The sequence below is a fragment of the Miniopterus natalensis genome, chromosome 3 (genome assembly GCF_054644295.1).
Source record: "Miniopterus natalensis isolate mMinNat1 chromosome 3, mMinNat1.hap1, whole genome shotgun sequence".
Lineage (NCBI taxonomy): Eukaryota > Metazoa > Chordata > Mammalia > Chiroptera > Miniopteridae > Miniopterus > Miniopterus natalensis.
Window position 1 is genome coordinate 70,677,927 of NC_142083.1, and position 21,705 is coordinate 70,699,631.

General features: G+C 44.6%; 1 protein-coding gene across 3 annotated transcripts in view; it reads left to right on the plus strand.

Moving 5' to 3' along the window:
• The window catches only part of GRAMD2B (GRAM domain containing 2B), a 56,575-nt gene that overhangs the window by 12,578 nt on the left and 22,292 nt on the right, over positions 1-21,705 (plus strand). For 2 of the 3 annotated variants that reach the window (XM_016217800.2, XM_087815530.1), the window contains exon 2: positions 20,064-20,183. In XM_016217800.2, the coding sequence (XP_016073286.1) occupies positions 20,064-20,183 (120 nt within the window). Of the gene's footprint in view, positions 1-20,063; positions 20,184-20,781; positions 21,028-21,705 lie in introns of those variants that run through there. The other variant, XM_087815531.1, reaches the window with a different exon arrangement.

A 21,705-nucleotide genomic window follows, 5' to 3' on the forward strand; every position in this document is an offset into this window, starting at 1 on the left:
AGCTGACAACAAAGACACCAGTCACAATAAGGGCCAATTTGTCCCCCTCAACAGTGCTGAGAATCCAGGGATTAGAAGTTAAATAGGCTAATTTTGAGCTGATCTTCTGTTTATGCTGAGTGCAGAAAGACTGGCATATATGGAAACTGAAGGTGATCAATCACATATATGGTCTGAGCTGCTTTAGGAAACAAGTCCAAAAGGGATTGGTAGACTAGGAGAACGTGGAAATGCCAAGGACTGTTGTCTGTCTCTGGGGTCAAAATCACATTCAGTGGGAGTGGTAAGGGATGGGAACAGGAAGGAAAGAAGATTAAAGGCAGACAGTGGAGGTGAGAGATGTTGTATGGACAGAGCACTTCTGTGTAGGGCAGTCTGAGCAATGATGAAAGCCAGGCATTGACCGTGATACATATGTAAAATGAAAGTAAAGGTCACTAGAGTTAATGCCAAGTTGTTGGCTGTCATCCACGTGGGCATTAAAGGATCCAGGTATCAAAGTTCTCAAGAACAAAAAAGTGATCAGTATGTTAGAGGAATAAGGCAATAAGGGACATTAACTGCAGCGAGGTCAAGAGTCACGCCTAGGAGGTCAGACTTTCTGTATGCCGAGTACAGGTGAAAATCTGTTTAATTTTTTGAAAAGTGAATTAATAAAAAAAACAATGAGAAACAAGAGTATTAAATAAGATGGCTGATTTCCAGAAATAAATTTTAAATCAATTACCTTTCTTATCATAAATAACACATTTTAAAAAATAAATTAGAGAAAAAGGCACAGACAGGAAACAAAAAATATAGAACACCCAGAAATAAATGTGATAGGACTTAAAGTAAAGCAGTACACCTACTAAAAGAGACAACCTAAATGAAGAGGTTTACCTTCTTTAAAAGCAAAAGGACATTATAAAGATAGTTGTGTTCCTTCAATTTGTAAGTTCAGCGCAACCAAACAAATCTCAAGGACACTAAGAAAACAGTACAGAATGCGTCTAAAATTCTTCTGAAAAGATAAGCATGTAAGAATATCCTGGTGGCCCAGGCCAGTTTGGCTCAGCGGTTAGAGCATTGGCCCGCAGACTAAAGGGTCCCGGGTTCGACTCCGGCCAACGGCACGCACCTCGGTTGCAGGCTCGTTCCCTGGCCCCAGTTGGGGTGTGTGCGGGAGGCAACCAATCGATGTGTCTCTCTCACATCGATGTTTCTCTCTCTCTCTCTGTCTGTCTCCCTCCCTTCCACTCTCTCTGAAAAAGCAATGGGAAAAATATCCTCAGGTGAGGATTAAAATAAAAAGAAAACCCAGGCTAAATCTAAACGCCAGAAGATAGACTCATGACGTATTCTCAAACTATAGGATTTAAATTTAGCACATTACCCCAAATCTCATCTTCAACCACTTTCTTTACCTGAGCATTTACATCAGTCATAAATTTGAAACACACACATTCAAAACCCTATTTAAAATGCATTATCCAAGTTGTATTGAAATGTATGCATTATAAAACTTCCAGATTTTTTTGTGAACCTCCTGCTTAAAATCCTTCCCTAAACATTTACTTGAAATCTGCTCTAGTTTAAAATATTGTGCATAACCGGTGTCTCAAAATCCAATGTCCCTTTTCCTTCTCTTTTTAAATGAACTTTTAAATAAATTAACACCTATGATTTTACAAAGCCCGCTGTAGTAACCTTGACAACTACAGATCATTGCAACAAATAAAACAAAAATCACCAGTAATTGCAGCTCCCAAAGAAAACTCGAACATGGTTCGCATTTTGATTTTGGATTGTGCATTTAACTACTATAGGCACATCATTCCTGAAAGGAGCATTACATATTCAGCATTAAGGGGAATTGTTTTTCCAGAAGTGCTGGTTTCTGCTGATAAATTTACCACTCACATAAGATTGCTGGGTGAAAGAAACAAAAGGGATTGATTGGCTTCCCACTCGGCCCAATAATCTCAGCTCATTAGTTACAAGACTTTAGTGGATATAAGACTTAGGTCTTAAAAGGGTCTGAAATAGGGCTAAGAATGTGCATTTTTATAAGCCCCTCTCCCCCAACCCCCAGGCGGTTCTGTCTGACACAGAAGGACCTCAGGCCTCACTTTGAGAACCACTAATTTATGGAGTTCACAGACTGATCTTACCGGAAACCATACGGCTCAAACACCCCTAAAATGAAGGAGAGAAAAGTTCTTCAGCCTTGTTTGTAACCTCAGTCCTGGTTTTGGTAAGAGTTATTTCAGTCTGTGTATTTGTGCCCTGAGTCAGGGGCCCCTTAATTAGTTCAAAGAAAACAGGGCCCCTCCAGGCATAACCTTGAGGCTGTAGAGCCCTCCCACATCTGCCTCCAGAGACACCCTTATCCAGGTCACCTACTGCTGCCCAGTGGCGATGTTGACATAGTCGATGACTTTGCTAAACAGTACCGTTGCTGTCTTCCATAAAACCAGCCTTCTCTCAGCTGTGATGGAAAGGTGCCACCAGTGACTTCATGCATTTGTGTTGTTACATTCACATCAGTAAAAGATAGAGATGCCTTCCAGCACCCTTATCCCCAATCCTGGCTTAACCTTTTCAGAGGTTATTCCAAAGAAATAGAGATGGAACACATTGGGGCGGGGGTAGGGTGGAGGGAGGCGTGCAGGGGTTGGGATAGGGGAATACTACAAAAGAGGGGCCCTAGCGATTATCTCCCACTATTGAGCAACCATACTCTGCAGATAACTGCCTTAAAAATAATAGCTGGCCTTACAGCTTAGACAAGACCTTTCATCATTGGCTATTCTAAGGTAATCTGCTTGTTTGATATCTAAAGCCATTCAAGAAGAGGGTAGGAATTACTGTTACATAAGAACTGTTTCTCATGAACAGAATTCTATAGGGTTTTGTTCCAGGAATTGGCAAGAACCTCTTGCATAGATAAGGGGCATATCTTTGTAGTTGTCAAATTCTGAGAATCTCATCTTCTGAAGAAAAAAACCTGCTCTTTGCACCTAGAACTTCATATTTTGTTCTAAACCCACATGCTGCTTGCTTTTTTCAGATAGGTGCAGAAGTGTCACTTTTCTGTGCTCACAAGGCCTGACCTAAAGTTGCAAATTCTCAAAGGCAAATGAATGTGTCTGTGGGAAAGCCCAACAGCCTCAAGTGCCAGCACAGCCCAAGACTGTGATGACACATAGTATTGATGGGCCAGAGGAAACGGGCAGCTGAGCTATCCCCTGTGTCTGCTGCTGCTCAGGTTTCTGTCAAGACCGTCCCTTGGGTGTGAGCCAGGGAGATGCACAGGCAGGATGCAGGTGTGGCTCCATCATCCCACCTAGGCTCATGGTAGCGCATCCAGTTGGATGCATTCTGCTCACAATTACAACCAGCTTCACATTGACCCATGTACTTGTAAACCTCTTTTCCTTCATCCCCAAGAAAACTTAATCTGGCCCAGGAATTGAGATGAAGGAATGTCATGTCTGTTTCCTCCTCTGCTCGGAGTAGCCAGAGCAGCTAGGCTCCCAAATAAAAGGAGAGATATCCAGGTAGGTACCTCCTGTTGCCAAGCTGGCCACAGCCAAGTAAACTAATGTGGGGAACGTGACCTCTCCCAAATCCCATACTGGGCACTCAAATATTCAACAGTTTGCCTAGTCAGGTGGCACTGGGATTAAATACCATTTTAATAAGGGAGGGAGACTGTAAGTCTCCCAGGGGAGAGTCAGTGATTTTTTGGAAAGATGAAGGGCCCATAGAGTAGATGGGAGGTCTGATAGTTCATGTCAGTTTGTCTGGGTGTGGTGTTGACTTCTAGTCTAATCTCCTGTGATGACTCAGTCCTCTCTGGTTGATGAAACTCCCAGGGAGGAATTTTTGACAGTTCCTTTTGGAAGATCTCCTTTGACAGGTAAGGGAAGTTCAGACCTAGCCTTTCCCTGCATTTACTGTTCAAGTGCCTACAGCTCAAAATAACCAATGTACCGAAGTGGCATCTTCTGGGGTGGCATGGCCTGCTACTCTTCAACAATAATACATGATGCTAATACCTTCCCTGAAGAGCAGCTCGATTTCACTAATTTTTTAAATATCAGTTACACTTGTTGCTTTTTGGGGGGTTTAATATTGGTATTATGTTTACTTTTTTCCTAAAAAATATAAAGCATCCTTCTAGGGCTACATACTGCAATAGTTAAAGATGCAGAGATAATGGGAGAATTTGCTTCTAAATAAATAGGAGGTGGGAGGAGTGGGCAGGGTCCAGATGAAACAAGATTGGCCACGAGTAGATAATCATTCTTTGTATATCATAAAATTATCATAGTAAGTGGTTGGAAATTTTTCTGATCACTTATGAAAATAAGTGGGTACCTTTAATTACTCAGCTATGATGTAAATTAAGTATTAATCCCCAAAAGCAGACCGGTTTGAGTTTCTCTGATGAAATCTGTGACTGATCTTCAGACATTGCTACTATTGCTCTTGTGAATGCCACCTAGTTTCATGGGTCATAAAGAAAATGCAGGCCTGGCTGGGGTGGCTCAGCGGTTGAGCATCAACCTGGGATCCAGGAGGTGGAGGTTCGATTCCTGGTCAGGGCACATGCCCGGGTTGTGGGCTCGATCCCCAGTGGGGGGGGGGGGTGGGGGTGCAGGAGGCAGTTGAGCAACGACTCTCTCATCATTGATGTTTCTCTCTCTCTTCCCCCTCCCTTCTTCTCTCTGAAATCAATAAAGACATATTTTTTAAAAATGCATACATCCCCTAAGCTCCTATACCCAATTTTTTTTTTTCAAAGATAAAGGATGTGTTTTCTAAACTCAAGTTTAGTGTGACAGAGAATAGCACTGTACATAGCAGCTCTGCAACACATGCTGTGGGAGGGAGGACCTGGTGTGGAGGTGAGAAAGCCGGGCTCTTATTAAGACACTGAAATATGATAAACATCCCTTGTGAAGATGCCACTCCCAGAAACTGTGCATTGGGCTACTCTTAAGAAGACAGATTATAGGATAGCTTTTCCCCTGGAGCCTTATCTGTGTCATTCCGGAGGTGTAAAATGAAGAAAAGCAGTCCTGCTTTCTTCCAGTTTAATGGAATCTATACTATCTAAGCATTGCCCTTTAAACTCTTAACCCAGTAAAACCAGCTAAGGCCTGAGCCAGCCCCTCCCCCCCAGCATTAACAAGGAGCTCATCTGGCCTTAGTAAGGCAGCCTCGGCTGACTTCCACCCAGCTTCGTGAGAAGCAGCAATGAAGCTTCCGCAAGGAAAATGCTGCTTCTTCACCCACAACCTTGGCGGGATGCACCTGTCAGCTCTTTGCCTGGAAGAACTGGGTGGGCCACTGCCTTGCAAAAACTGCCCCTGACTCGTTTAGTCTAAGTTTGCCAGAATACGATCTGACCCTCAGTAGAAAACGTCTCCGGCCTTTCCCATGCCAGTCTTCCCAAGCCCAAGAATTTCGAGTGAAGTACATCCCTTCCTGTTGCTATTTATACTGTCTGGTGTAGCCAAAAAGGGCTCTGGCCTGGAGATCAGAATGCCGGGCCTCTGGTGCTGGTTTAAGGAACATGAGTACTTACTGGAAATGAGGGGAGCACCTTCCCCTCTAGAGATACAGAGACACTGTTAGACCCAGACTCTGCCCTCCAGGGGCTTATGGTCTAAGGAGGGGGAAGACAAGTTAACAATAGCCTATCGATCATTTAAAGCAAACCCCCATGTTAAAGCATACAGTTGCCGTGGCGGCACACCTTAGAGGGTACTGAGGAGCAGAGTCAGTCCTCGGGGCACAGGAGAGGTTGGGGCAGGCTTCCCAGAGGAGGAGACGCCAGCCAGAGATACATCTTGGAAGCCGAGCAGTGCTTGCCAGGCCCCGGGAGGGCTTGGGCAGCCGGAACACAGGCTTGGGAACCTGGCGGAAGGTTAAAAAGCCAGCGAGGGCGGTTCCAGATTGCAGAGGGCCTCCTGTCCTCACCTTCAGCTTTGTCCTGCAGCAGTGGAGAACCAAAAGGTTTTCATGGGGTGGAGTTGGGACATGATGTGAATATCATATCATATTTGGGCTTTTCAAAGATCACAGGGCAAAGTGATTTTCCATATAGATGGAAGGAGGTGAGATGAAAAGAGGGTGTGGCATACTCAGATGAGGCAGGGAGGTGCAGTGGTCCAGGCAGGAGACACTGAGGACCCTAGCTAAGCCAACAGGAGGGGGCATAAGTGGAAAATATTAAGGAGGTTAAATCCATGGGTCTTGGTGTCTGACTGGATTTGGTGGGAGACAGTCTAAGTGAAGGTAATGGAGGTTCTGGTCACTCAGATTGTTGTGTGGCCCCTCAGCGTTCTCATCTTAATTTGCTTGTTTGTGAAATATGGATAACGCCTGTGTTACATACTTGCCTCATAAAGTTGGCATGCGGGCTGGTACAGTATCGTGGTGTGGGTGTGAATGTTCTTTGAGAACACTGATGCTAAGGTAGAGTCATCTGGAAAATCCAGTAGGAAGGAGTGGCGAGGAAGAGGCAGAGAGCAGGTGTTCTCCAAAGGAATATAGATTCAGCACAAGTAGAGAAAATGCATGCTTGCCATGGGAGAAGTTAAGGATAGGAAGTAAGGCTGTTAGATGTAAGATTTTTAAAAATCTATTTAGACTTACTGCTTATTTCCTTGAAAAAGGTACTAATTGTCATGTATAAGTTGCATTAATTCTAATTCTTCTGTGCTGTGCAAGTTAGTTGTCTTTAAAATAGCAGGATAAACATTTCCATTCAACAGCAGTAAGGAGTTGTTAGTTCTACAATTATTCCATATTTTGATATATATAGTAACAATTATATTATATAACATAATATAAATAGTATGATATATGATTTATATCATATATGATATATTGTGATAATAATATTGAATAATTTCATGTCGTTGACAATAATATGTACAAAACACAGGGATAGATTTCAGGGCAAAAACAAATACAGGTAAGAGACATTTAATAGGTTTACTTTCTTAAGTACATTACATTAACACTTTCAACCTTACAACTTGAAATAACTAAAAATGTACTCTTGTTTTATATTTTGCCATAGAATAGTATGAATTGTTCTCTCCTTAGTTTGGAAGTGTTTGAGTTAAACCAAAGCCTTTTACAGAAAACTGTTTTCTCTAACCTGTAGATAACCTATTTTTAAAAAGTGACAGTACCTTTCTTCTCTAGAAGGTGAGTCCCATTAATTTTTCATTAGAAAGGAATCTGGGTTTTAATAATACATAGCATTTAAGCAAAGAGAATGTTCACATGTGCTAGTGGGATGCATACGTCCCTTGTCCGGTTTGATCACCGTGGGTGCTGTGGCCTGAGGGGCAAGCTGACTTCTGGGAAATTCCTGTGTGGCAGCCCAGTGAACATCCTGAGCTGTCCTCACACACATGCAATTCTGACCCCTGACATCAGAACACAGGAGGTGGAGGAAGTCATGCTGACTGCTTTGAGTGGGAGAAACAAAGGAAAGACAGGTTTGGGGAGAGCTCTCTGGGGCTATTTTGGACTCCTGTGGCAACTTTTAACTCTGCTGCGATGCCCACAAACCTTGGTCTTGGAGCTCTCTGGCTTCTGATTTTTCTCCCCCTACATGGAACAGAAAGATAGAGTTTCAGGAAATAAAGGTATAAGAGGAAAGGAAACACTTGAGTCATCACAGATGACAGCCAGGGTGGCAGGCAGGAGGTGCTCCTGCCTCTGGATGCTTTAAGTCCAAATGCCTTTTCCAACAGCTGAGCGCCAAAGTAGCATAGTTCGTCTCCGTGGAGACGGGGGGGGGGGTTCTCAAAACAAAAGCAAACACTTCTCTCTTCTTAAGTCAGCTTCTAATGGCCCTGGGTATTTTTATTGTGGGTTTTTTTTAAGCCTTCAATGTTACTGTGCTAATAATAGGTAAAGTATTCCCTTCTGGCTAAATACATGTATTTCTGGCAGGATACATTCTCTCTCTCCAAATAAAAGTTATCATAGGTATGGTAACAGGAGAAGCGAAATTTAATTCAAGAGGAAATGTGTTGACATAAAGGAATGTTCTGCCCATGAAGTTTACTAGTGATGTCTCGCTCTGGGGTGTCTCTGTCTCCTCCCTTTTCCCGGCCCCACTTATCATCTGGTCCCCATTCCTTCTCTTTCCTGGACAAGCACAGTACCTCTCACTCGGGTCTCTCTGCCATTACTCTCTTCCAGTACCCATCTATCAGAAGATATGCAGTAACTTTCTCAGGAGTATCATCTTCATAAAGCTGTGCCCTATTTTTCTCTCATAAAATTGGCACTCCCCTGCTCAGCTGCACCCTACCCCTCCGCCCCGAGACTGCTGCTCACCTCTCGGGTTCTTGTACCTCTTACGCCTCTTCTCTTTGGCATTCCTGATATACGAGTTATTTGTTCTTTCCCTTTCCTCACAGTCCTCACCCTCCCAGTGTTCTGAGATCCTTGGTCCCTTTAAAGTGGGGCTCCAAAGTGATGTTCTCTGTGATGGGCCCCCACTTAGTTCTGAAAAATCCAAATGGAGGCATTAACGTTTTTTATTCTGGGTTTTAACGCGGTTGATGTGACAGTGGGTTTTGTTTTTCATATGTGCTTAATCTCTTCATTTCAACTATAAATCTGTTGAGAACAGGGATAGTCCTCAGCATCCCACTGACTATTTTATCATGGGTATGGGATCTCTTTGGTGTAGAGGTGCTTACAAAGAGACCAGATTCCCATTTGAGATTTTTACTTGTGGCCTTACCCAAAGCGAGGTGAAAGAACTCCTTAATTATTCTTAAAGTCACAGTTGTGAATTTGACCGGTTGCAAGTTCAGTTTATATAAACATCTTTGCTTCATTTTATCATTCAGAATTGTCCCTAATTCCACATGGCTATTTCAATTGATCGCATGGCATATTATTTTTCTATATTACCTTCCCCCAAAATATTCCCAGTGATCAGTTGCTCTCCATAATCTAGGTTTTTACTTAGAGTTATTTCTAAAGTATCTGAGGTACTTTTCAATCTTATTTGATATTTATGACATTGTGAATATGTGGCATGGTAGCTGAAGAAGTTAGTATTATAATTTCTCTAAATATTTTTCCTGGATTTCATGCCCGGTTCTTTTGCATTCCAACCTTTCTGTTTTGGTTTTTCGTTCTACTTTTAAAATCTAGTTCTTCCCCAAATACATCCTTCAGGCCCAAAGCCTTAATTAAATAGATGTCCCTTACTATGTCTTAGGTATATGAAAAGTGGCTCATTTTGACATTCAGCAATGCTGACTTTGTAGCTGTTTTGAAGAACAGCTTCAAAACAGGAGTGAAGATAGATACACAAAAAAGGATACTTAAAATAAGTCCCCGCCCCTGAGAAAATTATCTTCTGGCCTGAAGGAGATATATTGAATATATACTTTTAGAAATGTTGTTAGCACTGAGCAGTACAGTATACTAAGTAATGTTTACATGCTGAGGCTGTTAATACCGAAAAGCAGCTCACATCAGAGCACCAATCTACTTTCTCTGGGAATTGGAAAAGTCAATGACTGCCTCGCTCATGCATATCCGTGTTGTTTTCTAATGATGTCTGGCCTCAAAATACCACTGCTGAGAAATTTTTTAGTTTGATTATGATTTTGCTTACAATTGTTTCTTTCAACAGTGGAGACAGTGTGATCAAGTTTTCCATATGGTTTCAGATTATTGCTCACCTAAGTAATGATCGGTTTGAAAGCTAAGTTTGCACACATGGTGATTCAGAGACAAAGACAGTGAACAGATGGCCTTCCTCTCCCCTCTCCCACTTCAACATGGCCCTCTTCCAAAAGAACTCGTAAATCTCAGGAAGGAGTTCACCACATAGCTTTTGAGACAAAATTCAAGCCCAAGCCCTTTATTAAATGCTGCATGTTGTCCTGTGCTGCAAATACACTCAAAATTGTCTGGTCAACACATGTTAACTGCACAGTTTCTTATATCCAGACATTGGCAGTGGAGCGATGGGGCCAATATCAGAAGGGTATGTAACTGCACATGTCTTGGCATGGAACAGTGGATAGTTGTGGGCAGTCAGGAGGGATCAGAGAGGATATTCCAGGCCAAAAGAGCAAGAGCCAGTGCACAGGGTGGAGCATGGTATAAGCGAGTTCAAGGTGAGGAAACCAACGTGGCTGGCATGGAGATTTCTTTCTGAAAAGTAGAGGGAGACTGCAAAGCTTGGAGGGTCTTGGCTCATCTCCAGATGCCTTAATGTGATGCTCACTGAAAAGCCATTGTTGGTTCTGGACCTGTGGCGTGACATAATGGAGGTAGTGTCTCCGGAAGATGAATCAGGCATTGATACCCCAGACTTGCAGAGGGAGACCCTGAAGGTCATTGCTGTGTGTCCCAGGGGTCAAAGGGAAACATCTGCAGCTGTTCTCCACTGCTGACTTCATCTTATACCAGTGACAAAAGTCCTGTGGGGTGTATTTTTTTTTTAAATATAAGCTTGTTTGAGCTTGGTTTCTATAGTCTCAGAATCAGAATCCTGACATTTAAATACTTTTGGAGGTTGAGCTGCCTTAGGCTTTGAAAGAAAAGCAATGGTTTAGGAAAACAGAACTGGGAGTAGATATAAAGGGGGGAATGAATCACATGCTGTTCATGGAGCAGTGACTTGTCTATTTTCATGAGCACAGAGAGGAGCTCAGTGAGACCAGGTTAAAGAGGTGTGTTGGGGGCAGTTGGGGGCCTGCGCTAAGCCATTCTTCCAGCCCTGGTATTGCAGCTGAGCTTTAGGGATTGCTTTTTGCCATGACCACCTGCTTGGGCCTCTACAGAAATTGTATTCACTGGCAGACTCCTTCCTCTGCAAAATCAGATATTCTTTGGGGCTCTTTTGGTTTTAGATACAGTTCACTACCTGCTAACAATGTAAGTCTATTATACTAAAACTAGATTCGCAAAATCCCTCCCACCAAACTACATTTCCTCTTGTGTTCCCTGTAACTGTCTGTTCGTCGCAAGGCTATCTTCTCCATCCCTCAGATAACCTTGGGGTTATCTTGGATATTCCTCTCCATTGCTTGCTCTCTGTACTCCTGTTGTTACTTCTGGATTCTCTCTCCAATGCAGTCTCTTCTTTTTTTTTTTTTTCTTTTTTTTTTTTAAATATATCTTTATTGATTTCAGAGAGAGGAAAGGAGAGGGAGAGAGAGCTAGAAACATCAATGATGAGAGAGTCATTGATCGGCTGCAGCCCGCAACCCAGGCATGTGCCCTGACCAGGAATCAAACCCTGATCTCCTGGATCCTAGGTCGAAGCTTAACCGCTGAGCCACGCCCGGCCGGGCTGCAGTCTCTTCTTGCCTTCAAACTTGTCCCCCTATCTGTCGCCAACCTCCTTCCCTTCCCCCCACCACTCTTGTGCACTGATTTGAATAGTCAGTCCTCCAGAAGCACATATCTCATCAGGCCCCCAATGATGTATGTATGGGAAAAGGTGGGCACTTAATATCCCATTGTTTCATTCCTTCTGTTTAAAAGTCTTCAGTTAATCCCTACTGTGAACCAAATGAAGTCTAAAAGTAGCCCTCTCTCATTGGGAATCAAACTTCACAACAATGTAATTTCTACTTCCTGGACTCCAGATGAAACCAAAGCACCAAATTTCTTGGTGCATGTGACTCTTCCCTGTCTGTGTGTTTTCACTCCTGGCTTTCCTTGTATTTCTTGTGCCCTTCTGGTAGCTCCACAAGTCCAGATTATATGTACCCAGCTCAAATAAGCTTTGCACAAATACAATGTTTCTTTGGGTAGAGAGGTGGCACGGATGACTGCCATGTGATAATGGAAGGTTTTGATTTTTTCCATGCAAAGGAACTGTTTTATTTTTGTTGTTGTATAGGACAAATAGAGATATAATATATACTTCTGGTTTCTACTGAAATGGACCCCCCACACACACACAAGCTCATGCTTATTTCCTCCACAAAACTTTCCTGTTTCTGCTCTTTACCATTAGAAGAGATTTCTGAATTCCCAAGGCACTTTATGGGAGATATCTCTTACAACCTATATTATGCTTTATTTATGTGATAAGCTGATATCCCCAATAGAAGCCAGGCCCCCTGAGAACACAGCACCTGGCGTTATCTACACGTAGTAGGAACTCCAAGACTCGAAGATAGTAAATCCCCCCGCTTTTATGATCTACTCTGTATTTTACATCTTCTCTATGGGAATATGAATAAGTATGTTTTGTAGATGCTTATCAAAATAATATAGTGCATTAAAGTTTATAATGAACTCGATCCCCTTTCCCATTCTTCATCTGCCTCCCAGTAGCTTCTTTGAATTGTACCTGATTTTAGGTGTAGTGGTTATTTTATTATCTCTAAAAATGTATGCATCCTGCTCTTCCTCTCTTACTCATTTTAAACTTTATCTCTCAACTTCCTGTTTTGATGGAACATAAGAGTCACCTCACACTAACTCCCTGCCCCCCTCTTCCCACTCCCAATTTTAAATAGGCATTCCGCTCTTTCTAGTTCCTGTTTTCGTACATTTGTCTCTGAAGAATGCATCAGCATAAATCTCTTTAAATCAACTTGACTCCACACTTTTTTGGATAAGAAATTATTAACCTCTGTCCTTCTTTCACTCTTTTACGGCTCATATTTTTTCTTTAACACTACTGTCTCCTTTTTTTCTGTTTAAAACTTCTGTTCCTTTGATATGGAAATGCATGGCTTATACATGTCTCACTGTTCCCCCTCACTTTTTCTCTTTTTATGTTTCTGTGTCTTGATGCTATCTTTCAACTTTGGTTCAATATGTAGGTCTGATTGAGAAGGTACCTTTGAGTAAAAAAGGAGAGGAGGAAGAGAGCCACCTGGCTGGGGGGGGGGGGGGGGGGCATTCCAGGCACAGGGAACAGCCAGGCACAGGTTTTCTCCTGGGCGTGTGGAGTGAGGGGAGGGGATCAGAGAGGTCAGGATGGGTGGACAGGGCAGGTCACGAAGTGCCTTGTAGGCTATTACGGATTTGGACTCAAGAGAACTGAGGAGTTAAGGAAGGTTTCCATTTCCACAGCATTGTGATCTGATGTATGGGCCCTGCCTTCTTGCCCTGAAGATGTTAATTAGAAGGTTTGGAGCTTTTGCTTTCCTTGTATTGTTTTCTTCTGTTCTCGGAGGTCAACTTCCTAAGAAGTTTACTTTCTTGTTGGTTTACCTTGGTCTTTAAGACTTCAGATTTTCTTCAGATATCTAGCAATGCTTTGCTGTCATTTCATAGTTAAGAGTGAAGGACTGGGGGGGGGAACAAACGAGGGACTAGAGTAACCTTGGAGGAGCATGGGTAGGATGAGAAGAGATTTACCCCCAGGCTCAACCCTCTATACTAAGTTCCCCGGTTTTCTGCACCTAAGTTGTTCAATTTTTAATGGACAACCTTTCTGATATTTTCCCCGCAGGGCTAAGTACCTGACCTGGCAAGAGTGGGTGGGGGAGTCAGAGATTTCGCACCAGAACACCTCTAATTTAACCTCACTGAACACTGACAAACAGGTCACTGTTGTCTTATCTCTCGTGTGTGCCCCTGTTCTCAACCGCAGCTTCCTCTACTTTCCTGCAAAAGTTTAATTGTACTTCACTTTCTACTTTCCATTTTCTAAAAATTTGGGAAAATCACTCTTCTGTTGACGGTTACCCTCCAATGTTGTAGCAGGGTTACTACTTCTTTAATAAATACTCTTTTAAAGGGGCTCAGAAGGGAGGGCCAAACATCTGTGCTCCTGTTCTCGGTCTTAAACTGGAAACCTGTCCTATTCCACTATAGGTTTTGCTAAAATCAAAGATTTTAGGATTTTTTTTTTTTTTTTGTAATCCTCACCCAAGGATATTTTTTCCATTGCTTTTCAGAGAGAGTGGAAGGGAGAGAGAGAGAGAAACATTGATGTGAGAGAGACACATCAACTGGTTGCCTCCCGTAAGAGCCCTGACCAGGGCCCGGGATCAAGCATGCAACCAGGGTATGTGCCCTTGGCCAGAATCGAACCCAGGACCCTTCATTCCGCAGGCCGATGCTCTAACCACTGAGCAAAACCAGCCAGGTCTGAAACCAAAGAATACAATGTTTTGGGCATTCCTTTTTTCTATTGGCCTGTAAGCCTATCAAGGAAAACAAAAGTTAATTAATCATTAACATTTCATCTTAACATTACACTCATCCCTAATATCTGCTTAACTTTTCTAAACATTTAAGATTATTCATTTAAAAAGTCAATTCTAGAATATTGCCAAGAATTGGTGAGGCATTTATGATAAGAATTGTTTTCCCTAAATGTTTTTATCCAACAGCCCACTAGAAAAATTGGCAAAATGTACATACAAATGGCTAATTCACGAAACAGAAAATTTTCAAAATCTTAAACATATGAAAACAGTACACTCAACCTCACTCATAAGAAGAGAAATGTAAATGTCAAAACTACAATGGGATTTTTTTTTAAGTTTAACACTTTGTTAGTGAGACTGCGTAATCACTGTTGTGGCTGTGGGTCACAAACCCTCTACTGAGGGCAACTTAGGGATAACTCTAAAATTTTAGTTATGTACTTATTTATTTAACTTTACTGTTATTGTTGACACTATTACAGATGTCCCCATTCCCCCCCCCCTTTGCCCACCTCCAGCCAGCCCCCCCCACCTCCCCACCCCGGCCATCACCACACTGTTGCTGTGTCTGTGGGTTATGCATATATGTTCTTGGCTAATCCTTTCACCTTCTTTCATCCAGTCCCTAACCGTCCCCTCTGGCAGCTGTTAATCTGTTCCATGTTTCCATGCCTCTGTTTCTATTTTGTTCATCAGTTTATTTTGTTCATTAGATTCCACATGTAAGTGAGATCATATGCTATTTGTCTTTCTCTGACTGACTTATAAAATGATGTACATTTTGACACAGTTCCATTTCCAGGAAATTATCCTATGGAAATATTTACACACATCATAAACATGCAAAAACGTTTGTTGCAGTGTTGTTTATATTTGTAACAAGACTGAAATCCACGTGAATGCCCAGCAATAAGGAACTGGCTAGACTGTAATCCACGCATTACAGTGAACTCTGTGCAGTCATTAAGAAGGAATGAGGAAACTGTGTGTGGAGATAGGGAAAGAGCACCAAGACACAGTAAGTTAAAAAACAAAACAAACCAAAAAACCCAGGTGGAGAATAGCAGGCTATCATTTGTGCTTAAAAAAATACACACACGCACACAGACTCTCCCCGGAAGGACGCACAGGAGCTGGGACAACAGTGGGTCCCTCTGGAGAGAAACAGGGCCCCATGAAACACAGGTAGAAGGGGGATTGATTTTTCCATTTGTAGCTTTTGAATTGTGGACTTGTGCTTCTAGTACCTATTCAGAAATAACTGGGTAGGTGGATAAAGAAGTAAAATGTGTATTATTAGAATTGTGAATGAAAGGCTGTTCTTCCTGACTTACAAATCAAGTTTGGGAGCCGTAGCCTGTTTGGCTCAGTGGTTGAGCATCGGCCTGCGGACTGAAGGATCCCGGGTTCGATTCCTGCCAAGGGCACGTACCTTGGTTGCAGGCTGAATCCCTGGCCTCAGTTGGGGAGCATGCGGGAGGCAACCAATTGATGTGTCTCACATCAACATCTCTCTCCCTCTCCCTCTCTTTCTCCCTTCCACTCTCTCTAAAAAGCAATGGAAAAAATATCCTCAGGTAAGGATTAAAAAATAAATTTTGAGTTTGGGAGATTCTGAGTTTATTTTGCAGTTAGAGGCTGGGGGGCTTGGGGAGGTCCTGGTCTCCACAGCACCTTTCACATCCTGTTCTGCTTTTTTTTGGGGGGGGGGAGTCAATCTGATTGATGTCTTTGTACTGTGGCTGCTGCCCAGCAGTCCCCAGTGCCCTCCCCTGTCCCTGTAGCTCATCTCTTTGCTTCCCAAGTGTTGCCTCCCTTGCCTGCCAGCCTTAGAGCCACTAAGCAGGAAGCACACCAAAAGCCAGGGTCAGCAAGGCCCCAGGTCTTGGCGAGTCCACGTGCAGGGTTCTGGCAACACTGGACTGTCCCAGACCTGGCCTGAGTCACGACAGTTCCTTTGCGAGGATTTAATCCTACGGAGACCCCCTGGTGAAACATACCCAGTTTTCAAGTCACTTCTAAACCTTTGTTGGTCAAGACTATGGTTTTAGGAAATGGCGATCAGGGGTTTTTAAAAATGATAATGGATGTAAAACGACCCTCCCCCATACTATTATGAGGGAGTTTGGTGCCGTTTTTATGCCTTGGCCTAGACTAATTTACCTTGAGGGTAGACTCAAACACAAGTGCCTGCCACTGTAATCAGAAGGGAGCACAGCGTCCTGGACCGAGCCGCAGCGGGGCACTCGTTTGCATGTCCTGAGACGCAGCTTAATCACCATCGTGCCCAGTAGCTGCTTAGACCCGCACGCGGTGAGGCCCGAGTGCAACACAGTCTCAGCAGGAGTGGTGGGGCCAGAAGGCTGATGTGTCAGTAGAGAGTCTGAGTTTACCTTAAACTTCCAGAGTCTCTCTCTGGGAGGAATGGTGGTGCACCCCCTATAAGAACTCTAATGCTGAATATTTGTGAAATCCGAATCAAGTTGTCATCAGATTAATGAGGTTTGGGAATTGACAGATACTGGACTGTTGATAGGAACTGTCTAACCTGTTTTTTATTTGTAGATTGTGTAACAGTGTACGGCAGTGTCTTAGTAAAACGAGCGCTTCCTAGCTGGTAATAAAAACGCTGTCCCCTAATAGGGGACGTCAGGCTTGGTCAGTATAAGCACGACAGTCGGTCTCACTGCTCGGAAATTCCTACTGAAAAGCTTTCAGGGCCCATAACGGATACTTAAATTGGGTTGGAGATGGGAGAAGAAATAACCTGCTGTGTGGCCAGGTGAGGGTGGCCCCTGTGTTCCTAGCATCTTCTGTTGCTTCTGTGGTTACTTGTAATTGTCACTCATCTTTCCCACTTGCCCAGCTCTGAGCATCCTGCCCTGCCGTCAGCGACTCTCCCGTAAACTGTGTTGAAAGAAGACTGCTTTTTTTTTCTTGGTTTTGTTTTGTTAACTCTAGTGTCCCTGAAAGGTCCTTGCTTCCTCTTTAAAAACAAAACAAAACCCTGATTTATTTATTTCTGTGATTTAAATGATACCTGCTGTTTCATCTCCATTGTCAGCCCCTCTGTAGTAACTTAGTTACCGAGAGGCCTTGAGGAAGCATTCCATTCCCTCCCACACTCTGCACTCAACATGGGAGTCTCCGCTGTTGGGCTTCTACATAGTTTCAGTCTGCTGCTGACAAGACCTTGGAGGGGTAGGGTTCTTGGGGACAGTCTCTCCTGTGGTAGGAATTACCTTGCTTGAGTTAGTTTCCATAGCGTCTTTAAGTCAACAGAAACCTAAAACTGAATTGGTCCATAGATGAATTTCACTTGTAGTCTCTGGGACACTACAGAATTCACCCCAAACCAGTCAACACATATAAATGTCCACTATGAGCAACAGGCTGAGCTAACTACAGTGGAAAAACAAAACAAAACAGAAGTTCCCTGCTTTTAAAGAATTTAGCCTAGTAGTTGGCTAAGCCGTTTGTGAGAAAAAAGTTGACAGAACAAGGCACTGATTAATTAAAGGCCTGGTGAGTGATAAAGCAGAAACAGCAGCAGCAGAGCCCAGGCTACTGGGTTGGAAAACTCTGTTGAGCTTGTGCCCTTCTCACCGCCTCCCCCCTCCCCCAGGCCGGCCTTCAAGGACAGAACCAGTGCTGGAGGCCAAGTTCAAGTTTAAGGAAAAGTGGGGTGGAGAGTGCCTAGAAAGAAGCCGGTTAACTTGAGCAGACCTGTGTGTTCTGTCCTTACGAGGCATTGCCTGGGTGGGTTGATGCAGAGGTGCGCACTGCATCTTTCCAGTGCTAAGCTGGGACCCTGAACCAGGAGGACCACGCTTGGTGAGGCACTCGGCGCTCTCGGCCTGCACACAGTGCCTGACCGGCAGAGGCAGGGAGAGGTGGAAATCCAGCCACGCTTTGCTTCCCTGCACCTCGGTGCTGGGCTGTTTCTGCCCAGAGCAAGGGGCACCTCATCTCTGCCAGGCTGTGTATCGGGGGCTACATCCAGACAGAGAGGCACCTCTTTATGAGTGGGGGTGGCTCTTTCTGAGCACACACAGGTGCTGTGCAGGACAGTGGTGGCTCTGCCTCTAAGTCTTAATCTGACCCTGCCTGAAATGCAGTAAATATTTGAGTGAATGCTGAGGTGGATTATTGAAGTTCCACACACACTCATCTCCCTACTTCAGGAGGGGCTCTCATGTGGATTTCTGCCTGATGCTTCTGAAGAACAGGGTTGCTATGTATGTCTTGGGGGGCAGAGGGAAAAGCAGAGATATGCTTGAAGGCCCTTTAGCAGTTCTAAAATTCTTTGAGTCCATAAATTAAACTTGATGCTAAACTGAAATAAAAACCTCTCTTTTATACCAAAGCAGTGTTTTCCTATTAATATTTCAAGGCTTTCATGTTCCTTTTGTTACATAATGCAGTTTGGTTATGGACTGAGTCCTTTCATTGTACGTAAGTGTTCTAAGTACTTTGAAAAGAACTGAAGTAGTAGAGGGCTGAATACTTAATCTAGGAAAAGAGACATGCTAACTACAAAATGAGAGCATTATTAATGGGTACGTTGTCAGAGATACTTGGTCTTGATTTTGACACCACAATGGAATGTTCATGTGCTGTAAAAAGTGGTAAGTCAGCAACCACAAAGCTTGAACTAACCAGTAACATTTCCTGCCTGCGTGTTCATCTGCAGGTGAAGATACCGAAGGGGTACTAAGTTAGGATTAAAATTAGCTAAACTGTCATAGCAATGCTATGTTAATATGTCTTCCCTTATGCTCAGCCACCATGGGGCTCTCACATTCTCAGAAGTATGTTCTGTGAGTTCTTTGCCGTGCAGGCTGGCACCAAGGAAGGTGTGATCCAGGTATAACACCTGTATTCTCCCTTCCTTCGTTCCTTCTTCCCACACTGGAAATGGTTTCTTCTGTCCCTGAGGTTGAGGGCACACTCCCATGTCCACCACACTGGTTGACCTCCACCCGTAGTGATTCAGTGTGCAGACCCTCTTGACTGACTTCCCACTCTGTTCCCTCTTTACTAAGGTCAGACCTGGTCTTCCAACAGCCTATTGATCATGATTATACACCACCACTATCCTAGACCCTGTGGTCAGTATAAAAATCAGTAAGATTCTCACCCCCCCCGGAGCTCTTACACTGAAGAGCTAATAAGGGGGCTAGATGGTCAGATAGGTGGTTGGGGGGGGGGGGGGATGGATGTATAGGGAGGGTGGAAAGAGAGAGAGAACACATGTCCTGAAAGGCCTATCAGATGGACAGACCTGAGTCTGAATCCCAACTCAGACAGATGCTAGTTCTGCACACTTGGGTAAGATATTTAATATCTGAGAGCCTCAGATTCCGCATCTGTAACATTGGGGTAGTAATCCCACCCACGTGGCCCGGGTGGCTGTGCAGGTAGATAACTCGCCTGAAAGAGGTACTTGCTTAAAATAACAACCCAAAGTGGGACCCATATAACGACAACAAAAGGTGATTAAGTGACACGAGCCGGGCAAACAAAGGCGGTGGGGGTTCCCAGCAGGAAGGCTCACACCTGGCTGAAGCGCGGGAGTGAGTGTGCGCGCAGGGCCCTCCCAGCCTCCAGGTGATCTGCCACTCCAGCGCTAGGCAGGGCAGAGCAGGGCTCACCGGAGCAGGCCTGGGACGCAGCGAGTCCCCACAAAGCCAGATGTTTACCTGCTGAAGCCAGCTGAGAGGGTTAGAATGGAGGTTTGGAAAGGGCGCAGCTGCCCGAGTTGGCCTCAGCCTGTTGGTGGGCACTGAAGATCATTCCACTCTCCAGAAAGCGAGGCGGCTTCCCCGCTTTGTTCAGTCCACACCCCCTCTGGATGTCTAAGGCGAAGCGGTTTTCTCTCTTCTCCAGCTCAGAGGCTGAGAATGGTGTGGAGGAGAAGAAGAAGGCCTGCAGGTCGCCTACAGCCCAGTCTCCCACCCCGTCCAGCGAGGCCGAGTCCCCAGACCCGAAGAGAGTCATCTGCCTGCGGTGAGTCCTCACGCCCGACCTTGTCCTTCTTGCCCTTTTGGGGAGGAGGGGTTGCTGGGAGGAGCTGGTGTTTGCAGCCTTATGGTGGTGGTTAAAAGAGTGATTGAGGATTTAAATAACCCTGAGAAAGAAGTAGGGTGTTTTTCCGTGGAAATCCCAGCGCTGGCGCCTGCCTTCCCTGCTCCTCTTGTCCTAGAAGCCCCTTTCTGCCCTTCCTGCCTCAGCCTGCTGCAGTGTCTGCCCTTTTCTTAAAGCACTGACTTTGCTAACTGATAAAGCCGGGTGGCCCTCTTTCCGGATTAGATTTATAAGGCAGCTGGGAAGGCTGGCCAGGTTGCTGGTGAGGCCCGCCCAGGCTGGAGTGTCTGCTTAGCCTCTGGGTGTGCACACCTGCGTCTCACTTTCCTGGCAGTTCGGGGGAGGGGGAAAGAGCAGATGGAGTGGAACCCCACCTGGCATCCCCAGGCAGGGTGTGCATGGGTGGGGTCGTTTCCTGGGGTGAGTGCTGGCACCACGGTTTAGTTGTGGAGCTGTGGGGGGACTGGCAGTTTTGAGATGTGGAGCTATGGTCCCCATCACTCTCAGAAGTACGAACTTAAGAGTGGCCTTTTAACCCTTAAAAGCGAATGGTTAAACCAATGGTGGAGGATCGGTAATGCGGCCATTGATCTGTAGGAGCTCAGGAGTGATCGCTCTCCTCCCTGGTGTTAGAATTGTCAGAACTGCTACCTTCTGGTCTTTTGGCCTCTGCTAGAGGGTGATTAAATAACTCCTGCTTTCCCTTTCTTCCTGGCCACCCAGCCCATACCTTCTCTCCACACCTACACTTCATGCAGGACCAAGTGTAAGTCTTCACTCTTCCCCCAAAGCTTTCTGTCACTGCCCGCCCTCGCTCCACCTGTGCCGCATGCCTGATCTCATATCTCACTTTAACCATGTTTTCTGTAGCCGTTTCCTGTCCGAGCATCCTGTTTCACTCCACAGAGGCACCGCGCATGTTGTTTCTTGTGTCTTTCACCACTGTTGACTGGCTGCAGCATGCACGTCCAAAACACTGCTGGTTTTACTCCAGCTTCCTCAGGCTTTAGATGAGATCAATACACTCATCATCAGGGCATGCTTGTTAAACTTCGCAGGGTGTGTGATCTGTGCAGTTAAAACTATCCCAGCACTTGGCCTAATGCTCTGCTCTCGCTGTCTGGAAATTCTTAGTTTTTGAATAAGGGGCCCAGCATTTTCATTTTGCACTGGTCCTGCTCATAGTCACTTGCGGGAAGTGAGAACAACACGGTTGAGAAGACTCAAAGAAATCAATACTATGCAAATGCGCACCCCTCCCCCACCACCACTACAGAGACGGGCTGTGCAGACGGGCCCCTTCTGCGGGTCCCCTTGAAGCTGTCTAGGGTACTGCTCCCCTGTTGTCACATTTGCTTCCTGCCCATACTTATTCAAAAGGCCTGATCTTTGCCTTGACAATTCCACTGATGTTTATTCGTTTCAATCAGTAGAGTTGATAAAT